The 18,436-nt window shown below is 40.9% G+C and overlaps 1 protein-coding gene across 2 annotated transcripts in view; it reads right to left on the bottom strand.

Moving 5' to 3' along the window:
* Window positions 1-9,350: 9,350 nt before the first annotated feature.
* Window positions 9,351-18,436, bottom strand: part of gucy1a2 (guanylate cyclase 1, soluble, alpha 2) — a 40,985-nt gene continuing 31,899 nt past the window's right edge. The window contains exon 8 of one of the 2 annotated variants that reach the window (XM_054793324.1): window positions 9,351-17,457. In XM_054793324.1, coding sequence (XP_054649299.1) covers window positions 17,238-17,457 — 220 coding nt within the window. In that variant the 3' untranslated portion in view covers window positions 9,351-17,237. The remainder of the gene's footprint in view (window positions 17,458-18,436) is intronic. The other variant, XM_054793323.1, reaches the window with a different exon arrangement.

Below are 18,436 nucleotides of genomic sequence, written 5' to 3'. Positions count from 1 at the left end.
TCAAAAGTCAAACAGGCCAGGGGAATGTTTACTGCAAGAACATATTTTAATTTGAAGTTTACACGCTTGTGCAGTACAAAAGCATCAAGCTTGTGTGTGCGTGTGTTTAAATGCCAGAACAGAAAGAACATTCCCATCCTGTTTTTTTCCACTTTAATCTGCAAATGATTTATTCATCTTATGTTGTTATTTTTGACATTGCTCATTTATGTTCGCATCAGCGTCGCTAGGAACAAAAATTGAGAGGCGCCGTGGTTCTCTTGTTGCACTAAATTGGGTTCGGTAGAAGACGCTTTGAATTTTTGAACAATGTATCATGTAAGCGCGCTGCAGGAAGACGTTCGTTTTCAGCATGGCAGCTGATGAAGAACAAGCAGGTGATGCCACAGCTTTATCACATTTACTAGCATATTGTGTTCGCTACAACTTTGAGCAAGACCTTTTTGAAAAGGTGCAAATGTGTAATAATGACAGTGGTGTCCAGTCAAGGCCAGCAAAACCTTCTCTGATGGCCTAAAGAAACACTATCAGAAGCACTGACCTACATTTAAAAGTTAAATTCCAGTATTTGCGCCATGAAATTGTATTATATGGTCTATTATCTTCATTATATAGCGTGTCTCTTGGCTGCACTGCTTCCTGTAGTGTATGTTAGATTTTTTTTTGTCCAATCAGATTTCAACTTCTACGGTGGTGTGAGAAAGTGTTTGTCCCCATCTTGTTGTTTTATTTTTTCTCATGCTTGTCACACTTAAATGTTTCAGATCATCAAACAAATGTAAATATTAGCCAGTGACAACACAGCTGAACACAAAATGAAGTTTTTAAATGAAACCTTTTATTATTATTATTTTATTATTATTATAAAGTGATTGCCCCCTAATTCTAATATGCAATCAAGCGTTTGCGATAACTTGCAATGAGTCTCTTCCAGCGCTGTGGAGGAATTTTAGCCCACTCATCTTTGCAGAATTGTTGTAATTCAGCCACATTGGAGGGTTTTCCAGCATGAAGCGCCTTTTTAAGGTCATGCCACAGCATGTCAATAGGATTCATGTCAGGACTTTGACTAGGCCACTCCAAAGTCTTTATTCTGTTTTTCTTCAGCCATTCAGAGGTGGACTAGCTGGTGTGTTTTGGATCATTGTCCTGCTGCAGAACCCAAGTTGGTTTCAGCTTGAGGTCACCAACAGATAGGCAGACATTCTCCTTCAGGATTTTTGGTAGACAGCAGAATTCATGGTTCCATTTATCACAGCAAGTCTTTCAAATCCTGAAGCAGCAAAACAGCCCCAGACCATCACACTACCGCCACCATATTTTACTGTTGGTATGATGTTCTTTTTCTTAAATGTGGCGTTACTTTTACGTCAGATGTAATGGGACACACACCTTCCAAAAAGTTCAACTTTTCTCTCGTCAGACCACAGAGTACTTTCCCAAAGGTCTTGATCATCAAGGTGTTTTCTGGCAAAATTGAGAAGAACCTTCATGTTCTTTTTGTTCAGCAGTGGTTTTGGTCTTGGAACTCTGCCATGCAGGCCGTTTTTGCCAAGTGTCTTTCTTATGATGGAGTCATGAACACTGACCTTCACTGAGGCAAGGAGGCTTGCAGTTCTTAGAATGCTGCTGTGAGGTCCTTTGTGACCCCACTGCGCTCTTGGGGTCATTTTGGTTGGCCGGCCACTCCTGGGAAGGTTTACCACTGTTCCATGCTTTCACCATTTGTGGATAATGGCTCTCACGTTGGTTTGCTGGAGTCCCAAAGCTGTAAAAATGGCTTTAGAACTTTTTCCAGACTGATAGATTTCAATTAATCTCAGTTAAGTTATGTTTTAAGAGGGGGGGTGCAATCACTTTTTCCACACAGGGCCATGTAGGTTTGGATTATTGTTCTCCCTTAATATTAAAAAGCTCCATTTAAAAACTGCACTTTGTGTTGAGTTATGTTGTCATTGACTAATATTTAAATTTGTTTGATGATTTGAAACATTTAAGTGGGACAATGGGACATGCAAAAAAATAAGAAATCAGGAAGACGGCAAACACTTTTTCCTTCCTCTCCCCAGGGCCTTCAGAATCAGGAGTGCTGGCGGATATCACTTAAACTCTATTAACAATGGGGCTCTCTCTTTAAACAATCAGATTTCAGATTCGTCCCACATGGCCAGCTAGGACGTCAGCATCATTCCATCCTGATTGGTTGATCAGAGCAAAACAAAGTCAAGTTTGACTAGCTGAATAGTCTGGAGCAATTTGCACACAATAACAAAGGAGGAGGAAATGAATGGGTGTCAGACACTCTTAAAAATTCATTTTCAAGGTGGATAAAAGCTAGACGTCTTCACCCGTGACAAGAAATTGATCTTCTGCTCAGGCTTTGTCCTCGGACCCTGTCCCTTGTATTCTGGCCTTTACTGTACATTCAATGGTCAAAGATTGAATCTCCTTGTGATTTCTTTTTCTAACACACCGGATGATGTGATTATTTTCTTTGATGTGCAGTAATGTGCTGTAAATCATTTGCACGCAGTGGGGTATTAAAGTTTGTGCTGAGAAGTCCCCCGGGGCCAGACATCTGCAGACCGCTCGTCCCGTGTTGTCTGACCCCTTTGCAAAGGTATCATAAACTGCTCAAGTTCTCTTTTTATTTCAGGCATTCTCTTTCTTAAGTTAGGATGAAAATAAACAGAAATGTGCCCTGCTTAATTTTAAACAGAATAAAATCAGTGTCCAGGTTGCAGGGGCCTCCAACTTTCATCACTATTAGAGCTGTCAACTATTGGTGTCTTATTTATGACTGGCAACATTTCAATTGTACACTCCTTTATTTCCCAAGCAGTTTGGACATCGTCTTTATGCTATTTTGTGAACATTTGTCATTATGTAAAGGCATAAAGTCTGAATTCAACAGTTATAGAGTTGAAGCAAATATTCTTTGACCCTTTGGCGAGCGAGGAGACCCCTGTGATAACATCACCATGATAAGGCTGGGCACACTGTGTTTGTGTTCATTAAACCCAAATAGTGTCTTGAGGACAAGACATAATTAGTATAATGACAACAAGACAGCAAAATCATTCAGTGACACTTGAAAAAGTTAGTACGTACCCCGTGAACGTGATATCCACTTGTGGGTTTCCGGTAGGACCAAAAACGAGCTGCGAACTAACTGCATTGCTTGTTTGTTTTAAAAACAAAAAGTCACTTTGGTAAAAAAAAAAAAAAAAAATCAGAAGACCAGAAGCTAAGCAGATAAGTCTAGCTAGCGAGTTAGCTAGCTGCCGCCAATGTCAGGTACAGCCAGGGACAGCTATGCAAAGCGTGTAAACAAAGACGCAAGAAAAGTCTAACGACAATGGCTTTGATCAGGGAGTGATCAAACACGCTGGCATCAATTGGTGTAGCCTGTGTCAAGCTGTCAGGCTGAGACTTAGTGTTGATTCTCGCGGGAATGCTGGACAAAGTGTGTCCCTTGTTGGCTCAATACGGGTGTTGGCAACCCTGCGTGACACAGCGCACGTGTAGAGTTTATATATATATATATATATATATATATATATAAGCAGTGCAGCCAAGAAACATGCTACAAAATAAAAATAATAGACTGTTGGGAATGAATAATTCCAATTTAATGGAGCAAATACTAGAATTTAAGTTGTAGGTTAGTCCTTTGGATGGTGCGTAGAAGGCCCTGCTGGGCCTGACTGCATACCACTGACTGATTCTGAACATCTCCAGATGATGCCGTAGTGTAGAGGTTAGAATTCGTCTGGCGATTGTTACATTTGGCTGAGCGGCAAATTGACATAATGTCATGCCTTGCTTATGTACATCATTGATGGTTTGTGTAATTAAAAGGTGGTCGGGCAAGACCCACTGAAGGCCCAGGTATCTAATGCACCTAACGCTACTGAATAATGACGGACTTAAAGCAGTGTGGACGCTTGCGTGGGTTTTGTCCACACTCCGGCTTCCTCCAACATCCATGTTAGGTTAACTGGAGACTCTAAATGGTCTCCAGGTGTGAAGGTGAGTGTGAATAGTTGTTTGTTTGCACACTGTGATTGACTGACCAGTCCAGGGTGTACGCCACCTCTCGCCTAAAGTCAGCTGGGATAGGCTCCAGCTCACCCACAGGTACAAAAATGGACTCTTTCCTAATTTCGCACATACACAGAGACGTAGGATAGTTAATGTAAATGTTCCGCACCTACACAAAAGCCATGAAAGTGAACACATCACATGCACACTGCACTAATAATACATCCATCCCATAATTATTGCCGAATGATTCGATTACAGAGCAATGTGATTCTTAATGAGAATCTAATGGGAGTGTTGTAATGAAGTTAAAGGATGTTCCAGGAAGTGAGAAGGCACACACACACACTCACACACAAACAGTTCCTTCTTCAGAGTCTTGTCTGCTGCGATTACACAAAAGGATCGAGGGAGCCATGTTTACTGCAGCTAACATTTACACAGCAAACGAGAGAAGAGCCGATGCAAAGTCAAGAGCTCTCGCACGTACTGTAACAAATCTGTCACAAAATAAGTCTGCTGTAAACCACTGAGGACAGATTATAAAGTCAAACCCAAATGTGCTGTTGTTGCTTGCAGTGTGTTTCTAGTAATGCTGCACTGGAGATATCATACACTGATCTGAGATTAATCAGGGTTTTGCCAAGTGAGACTTCTAGGGAACTAAAGTGATTGTTCATTATACAGAGGGTGAAACTTTCATCACTTTTCAGATGACTACGTGCAAAGTTTGCATGCATTTAGATCTAAAAATGGGGTGTATGTTCGAAGGGGGTGTGTAGCTCCTGGACAAACACACACACTCTCAAAAGGCACATCCTCCGAGCACAGCCCTGCAAGTTTTCCTCCTTCGAGCTTTTAATATGCACGGCTCAACTCTAATCCTCAATCGTGCTCATCTCTTTTTCACCCTGGTGACCCTGATGGAAAATATCAGAGCAAGGGAGGACATGCGGATTAGTGCTCAGCTCATTTGCAGTAACAGTTTGGGCCTTGGCGTTTTCACACTTCACACCACAAGACAAAGAGCGAGCCTTTTTGCCAACAACAAGTGGGGGCTTGTGTTGACAGAACCCCAAGCCAGTGTTTCCCAACCTTTATTGAGCAAAGGCACATATCTCACAGCGCACCACCAAACGAAAATGTTGGATGAATGGCAACTGGACACGCAGGTTAATTATGTAGTGGGAGAGCATCTCTTTGTTCTGCCTGTCACTATACATTGCTGTCATACATTGACAAACAAAGATACATTATTTGGAGTAAATAAAGAATCATTTTCGGACCAATTACGGTTTTTCTGGTTGGTTTGGCACATTACTTGAAACAGAAGTTACATTCTCAGAACTCTAAGATCATCTGGCCAAACAGTCTTACAGTTCAGCACAACGCCATAGCTCACTTGCAAAAACTTAAGCTTGGTTCATCTTTGATGCATCCGCAAGGTCCGCACGTGCTCCGTGCGGCCAAATTATGTCACTTTTGCAACCACGGCCCTCTGCGTGGCGTCCACGCGGCCCAAAATTTTCCGCAGCGCACACCTGGGAAATTTTCTAACTACGAGGAAAAACATGGCGGACAAGCAAGATTCAAAAGTACAGACGTCTTTATGATTCTGCTCATAAAAATCACCGCGATCAACAGTTGGACAAATTTAAGCGACCGATATGTGAAGACAAGAAAGGGCGCTAAAGGGAAAAGTGGTGATCCAGGAGGAGGCAAGAATGCCCTCCGATTCCTAAAGAGATAGGCTGGCTATCGTCCTTTATCAAACACAGAGAAACCTTTAAAGGCATGCTCGTCACCGTGTTGTAAACACTTTCTACTTCTACTATGTTGTATTGTTGTACGAATGCCGTAGACGCTCTACGCTGCCCCCCAACATCTGGGAAAATATGGGCTAACAGCGGGGACATGACGCACTGACTATAAATGCTGCAAAAGTAGTCTCTGCCTTATTCCGCACGCCTTTTTTCCACACGGCACGCACATGCGCCAAGCATAACCCAAGTTTTACATCTCATGTTTCAAAGCTAAGCCAGCGCCACCAAAATGCAAAAATCCTTCTCAGTTTCTTTTCATTTCCTGAAACGGGACCGCACTTTCTCAACAGTCTTGGTTCTTTAAGCAAAATAACCTGGATGGTTCAGCACAACGCCATGGTTCACCTGCAAAAGCTCACATCTCGCTCAAAACACTTCATTCATGTGTCAAATAGGGCTGGGAATCTGTGGCCACCTCACGATCAGATGCAGTTACAATTCCGAGGCCAGCGATGCGATGATAAAACGATTATCGACGCATCTCGGTGCATCTTTTTTTTTGTGATCAATAGTTTGTCAATTTTTTATGCGTAATTTTTTCTACATATAATTTCTTTTTACTCACTCACACTAAAGATAAATAAATTCATATACTGTATGGTATGCATCATGATAGAGCATATTCCTGACTAATTTAGACAGCTGAACAGGCGATTGTGCGTGTGATGACTTGTACAAATAATGCTGACATTTTTTTGGAAGGACCAACCGTTAGACCGGAGAATCAACACTCGCTTTAAACTGAAAAGGTCTATTCAAGTGGAAATTGTGCTAAATGTGGGCTACCTGCACTTAATCATTTGTAAAGTTGGGCTGAGACATTGAGACGTGTGCTGAGACATTTGCAAGTTGATGAAACGAATGAGAAATTAAAACCTCTTGTGAACACCTGCCCGTGTTATTTTGAGATTTTAATTTGTGTCCCAAGAAATGAGCCAAACCAATGCAGGAAAAACTGTGAGTGAAATTGGATTATTTCGCGCTGCGGCACAGTGGTTGGGAATCACCGCCCCAAGCAACACCAACACAACAAGGCCTTGTCGTGGGGGACATAAATAAAAGACAATGTGCTGAGTGATAGGAGTGATGAATGAGAGGACACTGAGGAAGACTGATTTATGAGTGTGTGTGTGTGTGTGTGTGTGTGTGTGTGGGAGTAGACACGCCCTAACAGCCTGAACATAAGACAGTGTATCAGCTTAAAAAGAACCCCAATAAAGATGGAGGCTTTATCATACAGTAGTATATCTTCTGCTTTGTTCCCTCTCTCCCACTAAACATCCCAATGTACTGTACGTGCTCCTACGTGCTTGCAAAAATGGGGAAAATAGCTAGAGACACACACGTGTGTACACTGCCCGACCACGGTTCTCTGGATACATAGCGTATCCGACATTAATGCGCCTTGCTCGGCCACGGCGGCAGCTCTTCCCGCTGTACACTCTGGTTCTCCCGGTCACGATAGCCGTAGGTGCCGTAGGAAGCCAGTACGCCCATCTGGAAGTAAGTGGGCTGCACGAGCCTCGTAAGATGCCCACACACATACCCACGTCCCCAGTGAGTGAAAGGACAGTCTTACATGAAGCGCACCTAGCACGCACGAGTCGCACTCCGCACTCACGATTGAAAAGCTACCAACAGAGGGCGAGCAGCACGTGGGTGTCACGAATCACTTGCTCCATAATTACGACACACTACTTCCTCTACGGCCAAAAAATTTCCCAAAAATTGCGGAGCCCGTGCATGTGGCAACACGTACGTCGGGATGTAAGGCCCGCCTAACCTGCACCCATACCACTCATTTACACGTCCCATCACTTTATTACACGATGCTGGCTTACCACAACTTCCCTGACTTGGTGGCGTTACGCCTCGGCAGGAGGAAGAGGCCGAGGCCTAACATGAAGGGAAGAGTTCCCAACCCTCTGAGATCTCGAAAACCATTTTCACAACTTCTAGTGCTTGACATGAATGTGTTTACAAGTCAGGCGAGTCAACAATAAAGACTGAATGATTGCATGAAGGAGAATATTTCAGTGCAGGTCTGTGATAGCAGACCGTTACATAAACTGTGTATGTCACAGGCGTGATTTGGATCACTGCAGTAAATTTGACAATGAAAAATAAATCCTTCCAGCGTGGAGTCCAACAGAAAGACAAACACAGCCAGCATTCTTCAGTGCTCACACATCACACTCAAGAGATCAGAGAGTGTCTCCTTTACACATGCAGCCATGAACAAGCGCTCTGCATAATTCATGGTCATGCAGAGTGGTTAGCCCCCACCCCACCCCCCACCCTCAATTGCACACACAAACACCCGGTCAAGATGTTTCTACTGTCTGCACCACCATTATTCAACCCTGCTTCATTGGGCTAATATGACAGGCACCGTGTGTAAATTACATGACCTTTGTCCACCCATTCATACCTGTGTGTGTGCGTGTGTGTAATTACCATTAGCACATTAGCGCGTGCAATGTTATGCCACAGCCCATAGACACACGCTTGTGCAGTGAAGACGTTCTCCCATTACCAATTTGTGTAATGAGGATGTATTTGCATAAAAGGGATAGAGTGCAAAAGCGTGCAAAGTGAGGGATGAGCAGCATTATCTGATGTGCCAGTGGGCGGGGCTTGTATCGGCTCTGATCTCTTATTGGTCAGTGGGCGGTGTTTTTACGGTTATGAGCTCTTATCCACAAATGTAACCTGCGACGAAGCCGGTTAGCACCTCCACGCCATCGTTACCATGGTGATCCTGCTAAGAAGTTTGCTTCATAGCACAGGCGTCCCTCGTTTATCGTGGTAAATTGGTTCCAGATCCGACAGCGCAAAGTGAATTCCTGTGAAGTAGGATTCAAGATTAAAAAATTGAATATTTTTGTAGTTTATAGCATAGAAAACCTATTTACAACCTTTTAAATACAGTTTTTACCATTATTAGAGCCCTGTAGACATGAAATAACACCCCACAGTCACCTTTACACTTCTATTACACAATATATTAGACATAATCATAGAAAATAAGCCATCTCAGACATCAATAAGCTAAGATAGACCCACACATTAGCACTGACAGCTACCTACTGGTGGCTATTGTGTCATCAATGTAACATTACTGACACCTAGAGCCCAGTGTAGAATCCTACTCTACTGCGGCTGTTTACGATTAAGGAGAGATTCACGATGCAATTCAATCGCTTTATTAACAAGCGGAGAACACAGGCAGTGAACATTCACACAGGAGCTGCTGTTGGGCCACTCTCTACGCTGCTAACCTGCTGCTAGCACTCAGCTAAGCGTCAACTCTAGCTAGCTAACATCACACACACACACACACACACACACACACACACACATCACTTCCCAGGCCCCGCTCCTTAAAGGCACACATATTACACTTCATATGGCATCTTTTGAATGCCTTATATTTGTATTTTCGTTCATTTAGCCTTTCTTATGCTTAAAAATGCTTAATTTAGGCCATGAATACATACAGTTTGCTGATCTATGCATTTTTTAAAATAATAATAGGCCTTATTCAACCACAAAACAGAGATTATTAATTAATTAATTAATTTTTGAAAAACTGCGATGTCGCGAGGAACGACTGTGCTCCATATGGTGGGCCCAAGGCAAAGCTAGTAACTGGGGCCATGCACATCCTTCTTTTTTTTTTTTTTTTTTATTTTACTAAATGTGAGTGTCATTTTCCCCCCTTCCTTACAATTTTTTCCTGCTTTTGAAATCTGGTACACTTGTCTGTCGGCATAAGCTGGTAGTAACATAGCCATGTTAACATAGCCATGTTACTACGATTTTAAATATTCAAGTTTATCATCTACTAACAAGTGTGAATGTGAGAAAATTCTCCTGTTTCCTGAGCTAGATAAAGTCTCAATATACTCACGTCTTTGCGATGAAAAGCGTCACTCTCAGCTTCATCTCCGAAACTACTGCATTCTCGACTGACATTCACAGTAGCGCGGCTGCTGCCCTCGTGTGTCTCTGTGTCTATCGAGCTGACACACAGGGCAAGACAAGAGTGTTTTTGTGGCCATTTGTGTACACGACAAACAACAGCGGCGACAGAAATGTCTTCACAACCCCCTGATTTGAAATACTATTGGGAAACTGATAATATCTATTTATTTATCTGTACTGTGCAGACAAAACTTGAAACTGAAACCAGGAAAATGCACCAAAATGGAGCGCTGTTAAGTATACCAGCTTATTCAAGAGTCAAATTGCATGTGGAGTACGATAAATGTGTACATGTTGGCAGGTCTGTAGTAACACTGAAAGTACTCTAACCCCCTCCACGGCCCCCCAGTTTGAGAAGCACTGGCCTAATCGCTTCTTATAGAGTCCTTCACAACACACACACACACTAATCACAATCAAAGTTGCACAACACGTACATACGACTGATGGAAAAATACTGGAGACACACAATAGATGCATTGTTCTTGCCCACACAAGCTTAACTCTCACTTTCTAGAGGGGTGCAGCAAACGCGATACAGACTCTGTGCACTTTTCAGTCTGGGCTCTTCCTCGATCTTCCTCATTCACGGTAGAGTCCAGCGCTGCCAAATATTTTGCTCTTATTTTTCAATACAATTTGAAAACCTTTTAACTTGTGTGATCGTCGACTACTTCTCCGATAGCAACACGGCCCAAAGAACCAGGAAGAGAGGTGAAAGAGAAACAACAGCCTTTACAAGGTCAAATAGGACAATCACAACCACGCTGCTCCTTGTTAAACACGCTTGGTGTTTTATTTACATTATGTTAAGACAAATGTGCCCTCCATGTCAAGTCAAACAGCGTTCATTGACCAATTTCCAGGTACACATCACCTTCTAACGCTCACAGTTCATGCCCAGCCTCAGTACAAAACATTTGAATAATTATCATACATTGTAATACATCCAGACATCCATCCACCAAACGTCCCTGGATATGCTGGGGCACCCTGGGCACAGATAACAGAATGAACCTCTTAAAACTAAATGGGAAATATGCAGTAATGATGGTGGACGAACAGGATTTTTGTCAGTCCAAATTGAAAACCAGCAATGTGACAGAAAACAAGGAATATAATTAAAATAAAATGGAAATCTTTCATGGCTAGTTAAAAACGGGTGTAGATTAATTTTAATATATATATGTTCAACTCTTAATGTGGGCAGTTGGACATTCGATATTCATGACATCGTGCTTCACTTTTCATACAATATTCTGCTCAATTTCAATGGGAACACACTGAGTCACTGTGGGTCATTTCAAGCATCAAGTTGGTATTTTTTTCACGATTTACCCAACAGATTTATCACATTTTGTGTGGATTAATTAACATGTTTGATCAACTCCAATACAAATACAGTGTCACCTCAAAAGTGTGACCAAAATCCACTGTGCTGATGACGATCGACTTTCCAAATGACGCTTACCGCTGACGTTATCGATCGTCACAGTAAGCAGTAGCAGTCAAGTATGAAACCATGACGAACAAACATCGCGGCGGTGATGTATCTGGCGCTTGTAATGTTTTAACTCCGTCACACGAGTGTAAAATGAAAGCCCACGTGTGTAAACGACGAAGCGGTTAAACGAGTGGCCAGAAGGTGACGTAACGCCGTGCTCCTTTGATGTCAAACTTCCCAACAAACATAAGATCCTCGTCCAAGTCTTTTATGCACAAAAAGGTATGATTCCTGTCAAACTAGTGACCTCCCAAAATAAAATTGGTAACAGTGATGCTTACTGTGGATTATCTTCAAATATTACTGCACTGAAATCAGAAAAAAATACTTGGATACTGCTGGAATCTTTTTTTTGCTTTCACTCTAAACGATGGTCCTTCACACACAGTGAGTTAATCCTTTGATGCTGGCTGCTATGAAGTGGAAGTGAAATGCGCTGATCTTTCTAACTCCACAAATTTTTGGGGTTTAAAAAAAAAATGTTAGAAAAAAATAACTTTTGGGGTGTTCAAACTTCAAACTTACCACAGTGCGCTAAAAAGGAGTGCCAATTCGTTCCCGTCTTGACCCTGATGGGCAACCTACGATGTGCACAACGCAGGTTAGGAAGGTAAGAATACAACCCACAGACGACCACTATCCTTTCTAGCCTGTACCACTGAACATCTAACGACAATCTCATCACGCCAAGACATTCCAGACTTGGACATGCAGGCGTTGGACACAAGTTGTGGGGGCGCAGCAGTGTAGCAGCGTTTCTTTATTTATAGCTGAGATGCTGAAAGCAGGCACCGCACAAGTTGAGTGGGATTGCTCCTTCTTCCAATGCACTTATTTGTTTATAGAAGTAGATTGTTGACCACGTTAAATCTACCTTTCTAAGCTAAGTCCCCCGTTTTTTGTGTTATAACCGTTAGTGCAGAGCCTCATCATTGTTATCGAACCCTATTGCGACATATTAAATGTTAAATATCTACTCATTGGAACACTATGTGTTTATTCTAAGAGTGGACGTATTCTCATCACACATCTTTCTGACAACATTAGAGTGATTCATCTAACAGATATGACAAACACTGCCAAAATAATAATAATAATGCAAGTTAAGCAATAAAATAGTCTGCAATTTTACCTTTCAGCTGCATTGGCTGAGTGTATTCACTATCTTACACTGTTATTTTAGACACATATAGTTAGTCATCTGTAAAAATGATATTCTTATTTAACAATTCCGCCTGTTAAGGAGTTAGAACTTTGAAGAAAGTTGCAGACTTACACAGTCACGAAAAAAAAAGATTACACCACCCTTGTTTCTTCAGTTTCTTGTTCATTTGAATGCCTGGTACAACTAAAGGTACATTTGTTCGGACAAATATAATAACGACAACAAAAATTGCTAATAAGAGTTAAATTTTTTGGCTGTGCAATGCCGTTGTTACTGATGTAAGAAGTGGAGTGTCAAGAAAACCATGGAAATCAACTCTTAAACTCTTATGAACTATTTTTGTTGGCGTCATTATATTTGTCCAAAAAAATGTAAAGTCATCCCTCATTTATCATCAGTTAATTGGTTCCAGACATGACTGTGATAAGTGAATTTCTGCAAAGTAGGATTCCTTCTACATAAATTCAATCTTTTCATCGTGGGAGCATAGAAAACCTGTTTATGACCGTCTAAATACATTTTTCTACCATTATTAAAGCCCTTTAGACATGAAAGAACACCCCTTTACACTTGCATTACCCAATATAGTAGACATAATCAGAAAAAATAAGTAATTTTTTTATGTAAATAAGACTCGTGCTCGTGTGTTGCAATAAATGTGTTCCGGGAGGGTGGAGAGCAAGAAGTGACATTGGGGGTTCACACTTGAGTTTTATCTTGTAGTGGATTACGGTCGCAACAGTAGCCCATGTTATTATTATCATCATTATTATTATTATGTTATTATTAATGTGCCTGTTGTGAGAAAATTCAATCCTGCAATAAAAACCTGTTGTTCCCTCGATCAGGTCTGATGTTTGTGCCTCACCAAACATTACAGTAACATTACTGACACCTAGTGACCAGTGTAGAATACAACATAGCAAATCTTTGCATCTTCTAAATGCCTTATATTTGTATTTTAGTTCATTTAGCTATTTTTATGCTTAATTTAGGCAAACCTGTAGGTAACATTTGCTAAAATACGCATATTTGTTTGACTAATGGGCCATATTCAACCATGAAACAGTATGATTTATTAATATATTTTTGAAAAACCCGAGTGAAGCCATGATATTGGAACTGCGATGTGGTGAAGGACAACCATAGCTTTAGTTGTACCAGTAATTAAAATGAACAAGAAACTGAAGAAACAATGGTGGTCAAATAATGTTCTTCCATGACTGTAGAAATAATTCATATGATACATACAGCCATACAGCTAGCAAATATGGCACATTTGTGTAAATGCTGGTGTCAATAAGATAGCTTCTTGCTTGAATACTTAGTGACAGACACACCTTTTTTATGTCGGACTAAATGGCATTTCGCTGTGGACAACATCGTACTGCATCAGTCATTGTTCTTGTCAAGAATGCTGGTGCACATACATGAAGTGACAGTAGCGTGAACGTTAGCTGCTCAATAGTAAACAAACTTACGACAGTGGAACCTCCAAAGTCCAACACCTCTGCGGTTGTACAATACCGAAATCAAACCAAATTTGGGGGAATATATACTGGGACATTTGCAAAAAATTGAAATTATATTGAAGTTTTAACTGCATGACGTTCAGAAAACGCCAAAGGATTTACTTTGAAAGTTAATGACCTGAAAATAATACATCTTTTTTTTTTTTTTACCCGTTTTTGGAACAGACAAATTAAAAAAAAAAATATTATCAGCAAAATAACAACTGTTAGAATGCAGTAAAAAAAAAGAATCGCCCTCTCATCTCTCCAACACCCCGGTGTGTGAGTGATAGGACGAAAAGTTATGACATGCTTGAGGAGTTGTTTGGCACCACTAGTACATTTTCATGTATAAATTTCCAGACCCGGAATGTAAGACAACCCGTGTTTTTCAGACTTTGTTCTCGGAGTGGAGGAAAAGGGCAACCCTGTCTGGTTCCACGAAACGGGGAATGGGACAGACTGGAGTCAGTTTGTGTGGACTGAGGCAATATAATAAAGCATTTTGATCTAAGATATACTGTAAATTCCAGATTAAAAGCACATTTCTGTAAAACACAAAGCCACTTCTCTACATTCAGTCATAATCGTCTCCGCTGGATTCAAGCTAGGAGATCATATGATACTTAACAGCCTCTTTGTGTTATGAAATGACTGCCTTCCGAGCATAAATCTCGTTTGACCAGGTTTATTCCTGGTATGCCCCGTTGTAGGCGTTGGGCTAGGATCTTTAATAGGATCTTTCGGGTCAACAATCAAAAGTGAAATTTGCCGATAGCTGCCGCACAAAAAAGGGTCTATCACTCTTACGCAAAGGAGACATGGTGGGGATCAGACGAACCTCAGCAAAGGATTCTTTATAGACTCTCTGGAGGGCTGTTGCAATGGTGGCAGACAATAATTTGAAGGGCTTAGCTTTTTACCATCCTGAAGTCACAAAACTGCTTCTTGTACCTGCCTGATGGAGATTGGATTGCCCAGGAATTTAGATCCCCATAGGTCAAATAGGCCTAAGCTGCTCTTGTACACATCCAGAACCTTACAACGTCTTTTCACACTTGTGTGAAGGTTACCAAAATGAGACAAACCTTAAACAAATCTTAATACCAAGAGCGGTTAACTTCTTTTTACACTTGTACCACAGTCAGTGTTACAAAGTTACTCCAAACATTGCTTGTACAGTTAATACAGCTTTTACTCTGGTGACAGGTTATTTCTAGTTCCATTATTTAACATTGACATGTTTGTTCTAACAATTCAGAGGTCTGCCAGCATTCTGGAACAGATAGTGTTCGATCTTCGGAGGCTCCACTGCATAACTGTTGAAATGAGAGCGATGTAACTACCTAAAATTGAGTATTAAATAGTTTTTGGCACATTTTATGTCCTCACTACCTTCCAGGTGGTCAGTAATTCGCTCAGCTTTATGACTTGGCATGAAGAATTGATGGAAATACAAAATGCTCAGATTAAGCCCATGGCGATTTTATCTGTCCCAAAGTCTGGTGACACTCAAAATGAAACATTTATTTGGAAGTTGGTGTTTGGATGAAAATATGTGGCCAATATGGCATCAGATTCTATATGTATGGTGTTAACAGTCCATTTAGGGTAGCGACTGTCTGTGACCAGCTGTGTGTGTGTGTGAGAGCAGGATGGGAATGTGATTTGCTAGAACTATGGGGAAAATGAACAATTAGCTCATCAATAAATTGTTATGTTTAGTATTTTTAACCGCATGTATTTCTGAATGTTCTGAACTCCTGTTTCAATGCCAGTGATTTATTGGGTCAAACATTTTCCAAAGGTCAGTGTGGATATTGGCCTACGATGACGTAATGATGCTCAACTTTCGACCACAAGCTAGCTGAAAGTGAATGAACAGCACCTCCGCTGGTTGCAGCAAGAAGTGCAGTTAATCTAGCTTCAGTTGCCTAAAAACAGGATTTATCGACAGTTTCATACAGTCATGACAATTTTCAATGACCATTTAATGGATTAATCAATGATTAATCCCATCCCTAGAGTCAAGGTCAGCTATTAAAAACAACATGAATTGTAAGTTTCATATGTAAGCTTCAAATAACCTATCATAATAATGATGTCACTCTCACCGATTCCATTAAGAAAACATGACCATCTACAATTATTTCAGCGTGTCTCAGTTATTGAGCTACACCGACATAATTGGAAGGCCTGAGATTTCAAGTATGTAGCAGGAAAATGAAGAGAGAAGATTCAAATCCTAACAGGAGCAAGTAGTGTATTATCATGAAAACAAAACATAACATGTGCATGTAGTAATGGGTACATCTGGGTGTAATAGAATGCACTGTCAAATACTGGGAACCTATGAAGTGCACTTTTATTGTTTTGAAATAACGGACAGCACTACCTCATCCCCGCCTGGGATACGGTGGTGACTTTCATTGTTAATGTGGCTCATTCACTGATGGATTCACAGAGAAGAGATGGTGGAAATAGAATGTCTGAAAACAAGTGTTAAAGACAAAATAAGATCAATGTGCTGCTTTTTAAAATCAAATACAGTATTTGAAATAATCCTGTGTTTTGTGTCCTGATTTGAACGGTAAAAAGGCACTGAGCTGAGAATCATTTTCACTTCTGAACACCTGTCATGAAATGGTATTATTAAACCTGTCCAACTGCTCCGCTGGGCAGGTGTTGTTGTAATGCACATAAATGTTGATGGAAAGCAGGACATGATTCAGGACAGTTGGAAGGGAGAGGAAGGAGAGTGGGAGTGGGAGTGGAGTGTACTGTTCTTCCTTGTGGTCCTTCCTGTCCATATAGGCAGTTCAACAGACAGCAGCCTTCATGGTTACTTGTATAAGTTCATTGCTCATAAAAGCAACACCTTCCAATCTTGTAGAAGCGGCACAGCTTTTAGAATGGTAAGGTTCTTCTTTTGACACAAAGAGCTGCTGAAGAGAGCGTGTTCTCATGTGTGGGCCAGGAGAACCTTGTAAGAACTTAAAGCTATGTTCAGGTTTCTCTGCTAATTAAATCACTGGGAGTGAGTCCATCTGGGAATCTGTCACTTGCAGCCATCCCACACCTGTGAGCCCCAGTTTTCATTTGCATATCCACAGATGTGTGTTATTGCGGTCCTGCCTGTTGTACAGCTTCAATTGCTGCCTTCCATATCCTCAGTAGCCACATATGCTTGTTTTGTGTGACACCTACAAACTTGTTTCTCTTAGAAACATGGTCCCGATGCTGTAGGACACTTTCCTCATAGAGGACGGGGGAGCGGAGCGAGAGCTGGTCAATGATGCATGGCTGTGGGACGTTCCTGCCTCCAGGAAATAACACGTTCCTGGAATCTCTTTGGGAAAATTCTCGGGGAGCTCCAGACGCGAACGAGGGACAAAGGAAAACGATCGGTCATCTTTCAGCAACCTGATGGAGGAAACGATGCATCATAATTTAGCACAGAATATGTGTACATTTGTGATGTCAGACAATGTGTTTAGTGACATTTTTTTCTTGGGTGAGTTATGGTTAGTTAGTAGTTAATTGGTTACAGACCCGACCACGATAAGTGATTTCAAAGTAGGATTCAATATTAATAAATACAATAATTTTTGTACTTAGAACATAGAAACCTTGTTTGACTTTGTAAATATGTTTTCTACCATTATTAGAGCCCTGTGCACAAGAAATAACACCACTATGCTTGCTTAACTATTATATTGTTTGTAATTATTTTCTACATTGTTCGATTTCTGAAAGCAAAAGGTAAATTTGCAAAAATTACTTTTATAGTTCATGGTGCCAGCCATGATGAGCTAGCTCTCGCTGTCCTGTCTCGTTTCTGGAAGTGATGCCAATCGTATATTTAATCATATATTTCGCTGCAGTCGTTTTGTCTTAAACCTGTTTTGGAAAAGAAAGCAAACTTACAGTATCACTCGGATAGAATGAACATCCAGCAGCAACACAACATTTTGGCATGACTACTATTTTGCTGAAAAATATACTGCACAAATGTCTTATCAACTTATGTCTAGTGACCAAAATACTATATACAACTTGTCTTTCCATATATATTTTTTTTATTAATAATGGGCCATTAAACAGCGATTATTAATGAATTAATTTTTGAAAAAACGCAATGTGAGGAAGCGACGAACCGCGACGTAAAGAGGGACGACTGCATATTTAAACAACCACTGTCCTGGAACAGATTGTGTTTCACTTACAACATTGTGTACATGTACAAAATACCGCGGCAACAACAGGATAGAACTTGCTACATGCTTCTGGTTCGATCGCTATATTGTAATGTGTGTGTGTGCTGTAATCTGTGAAAATGAGTGATAAGATAATAAAGTAAAAAAATATATACACAAAAGTTGTACAGAGCATAAAAAGTTTA

The sequence above is a fragment of the Dunckerocampus dactyliophorus genome, chromosome 12 (genome assembly GCF_027744805.1).
Source record: "Dunckerocampus dactyliophorus isolate RoL2022-P2 chromosome 12, RoL_Ddac_1.1, whole genome shotgun sequence".
Taxonomy (NCBI): domain Eukaryota; kingdom Metazoa; phylum Chordata; class Actinopteri; order Syngnathiformes; family Syngnathidae; genus Dunckerocampus; species Dunckerocampus dactyliophorus.
This window is presented reverse-complemented; position numbering and strand designations above follow the sequence as displayed.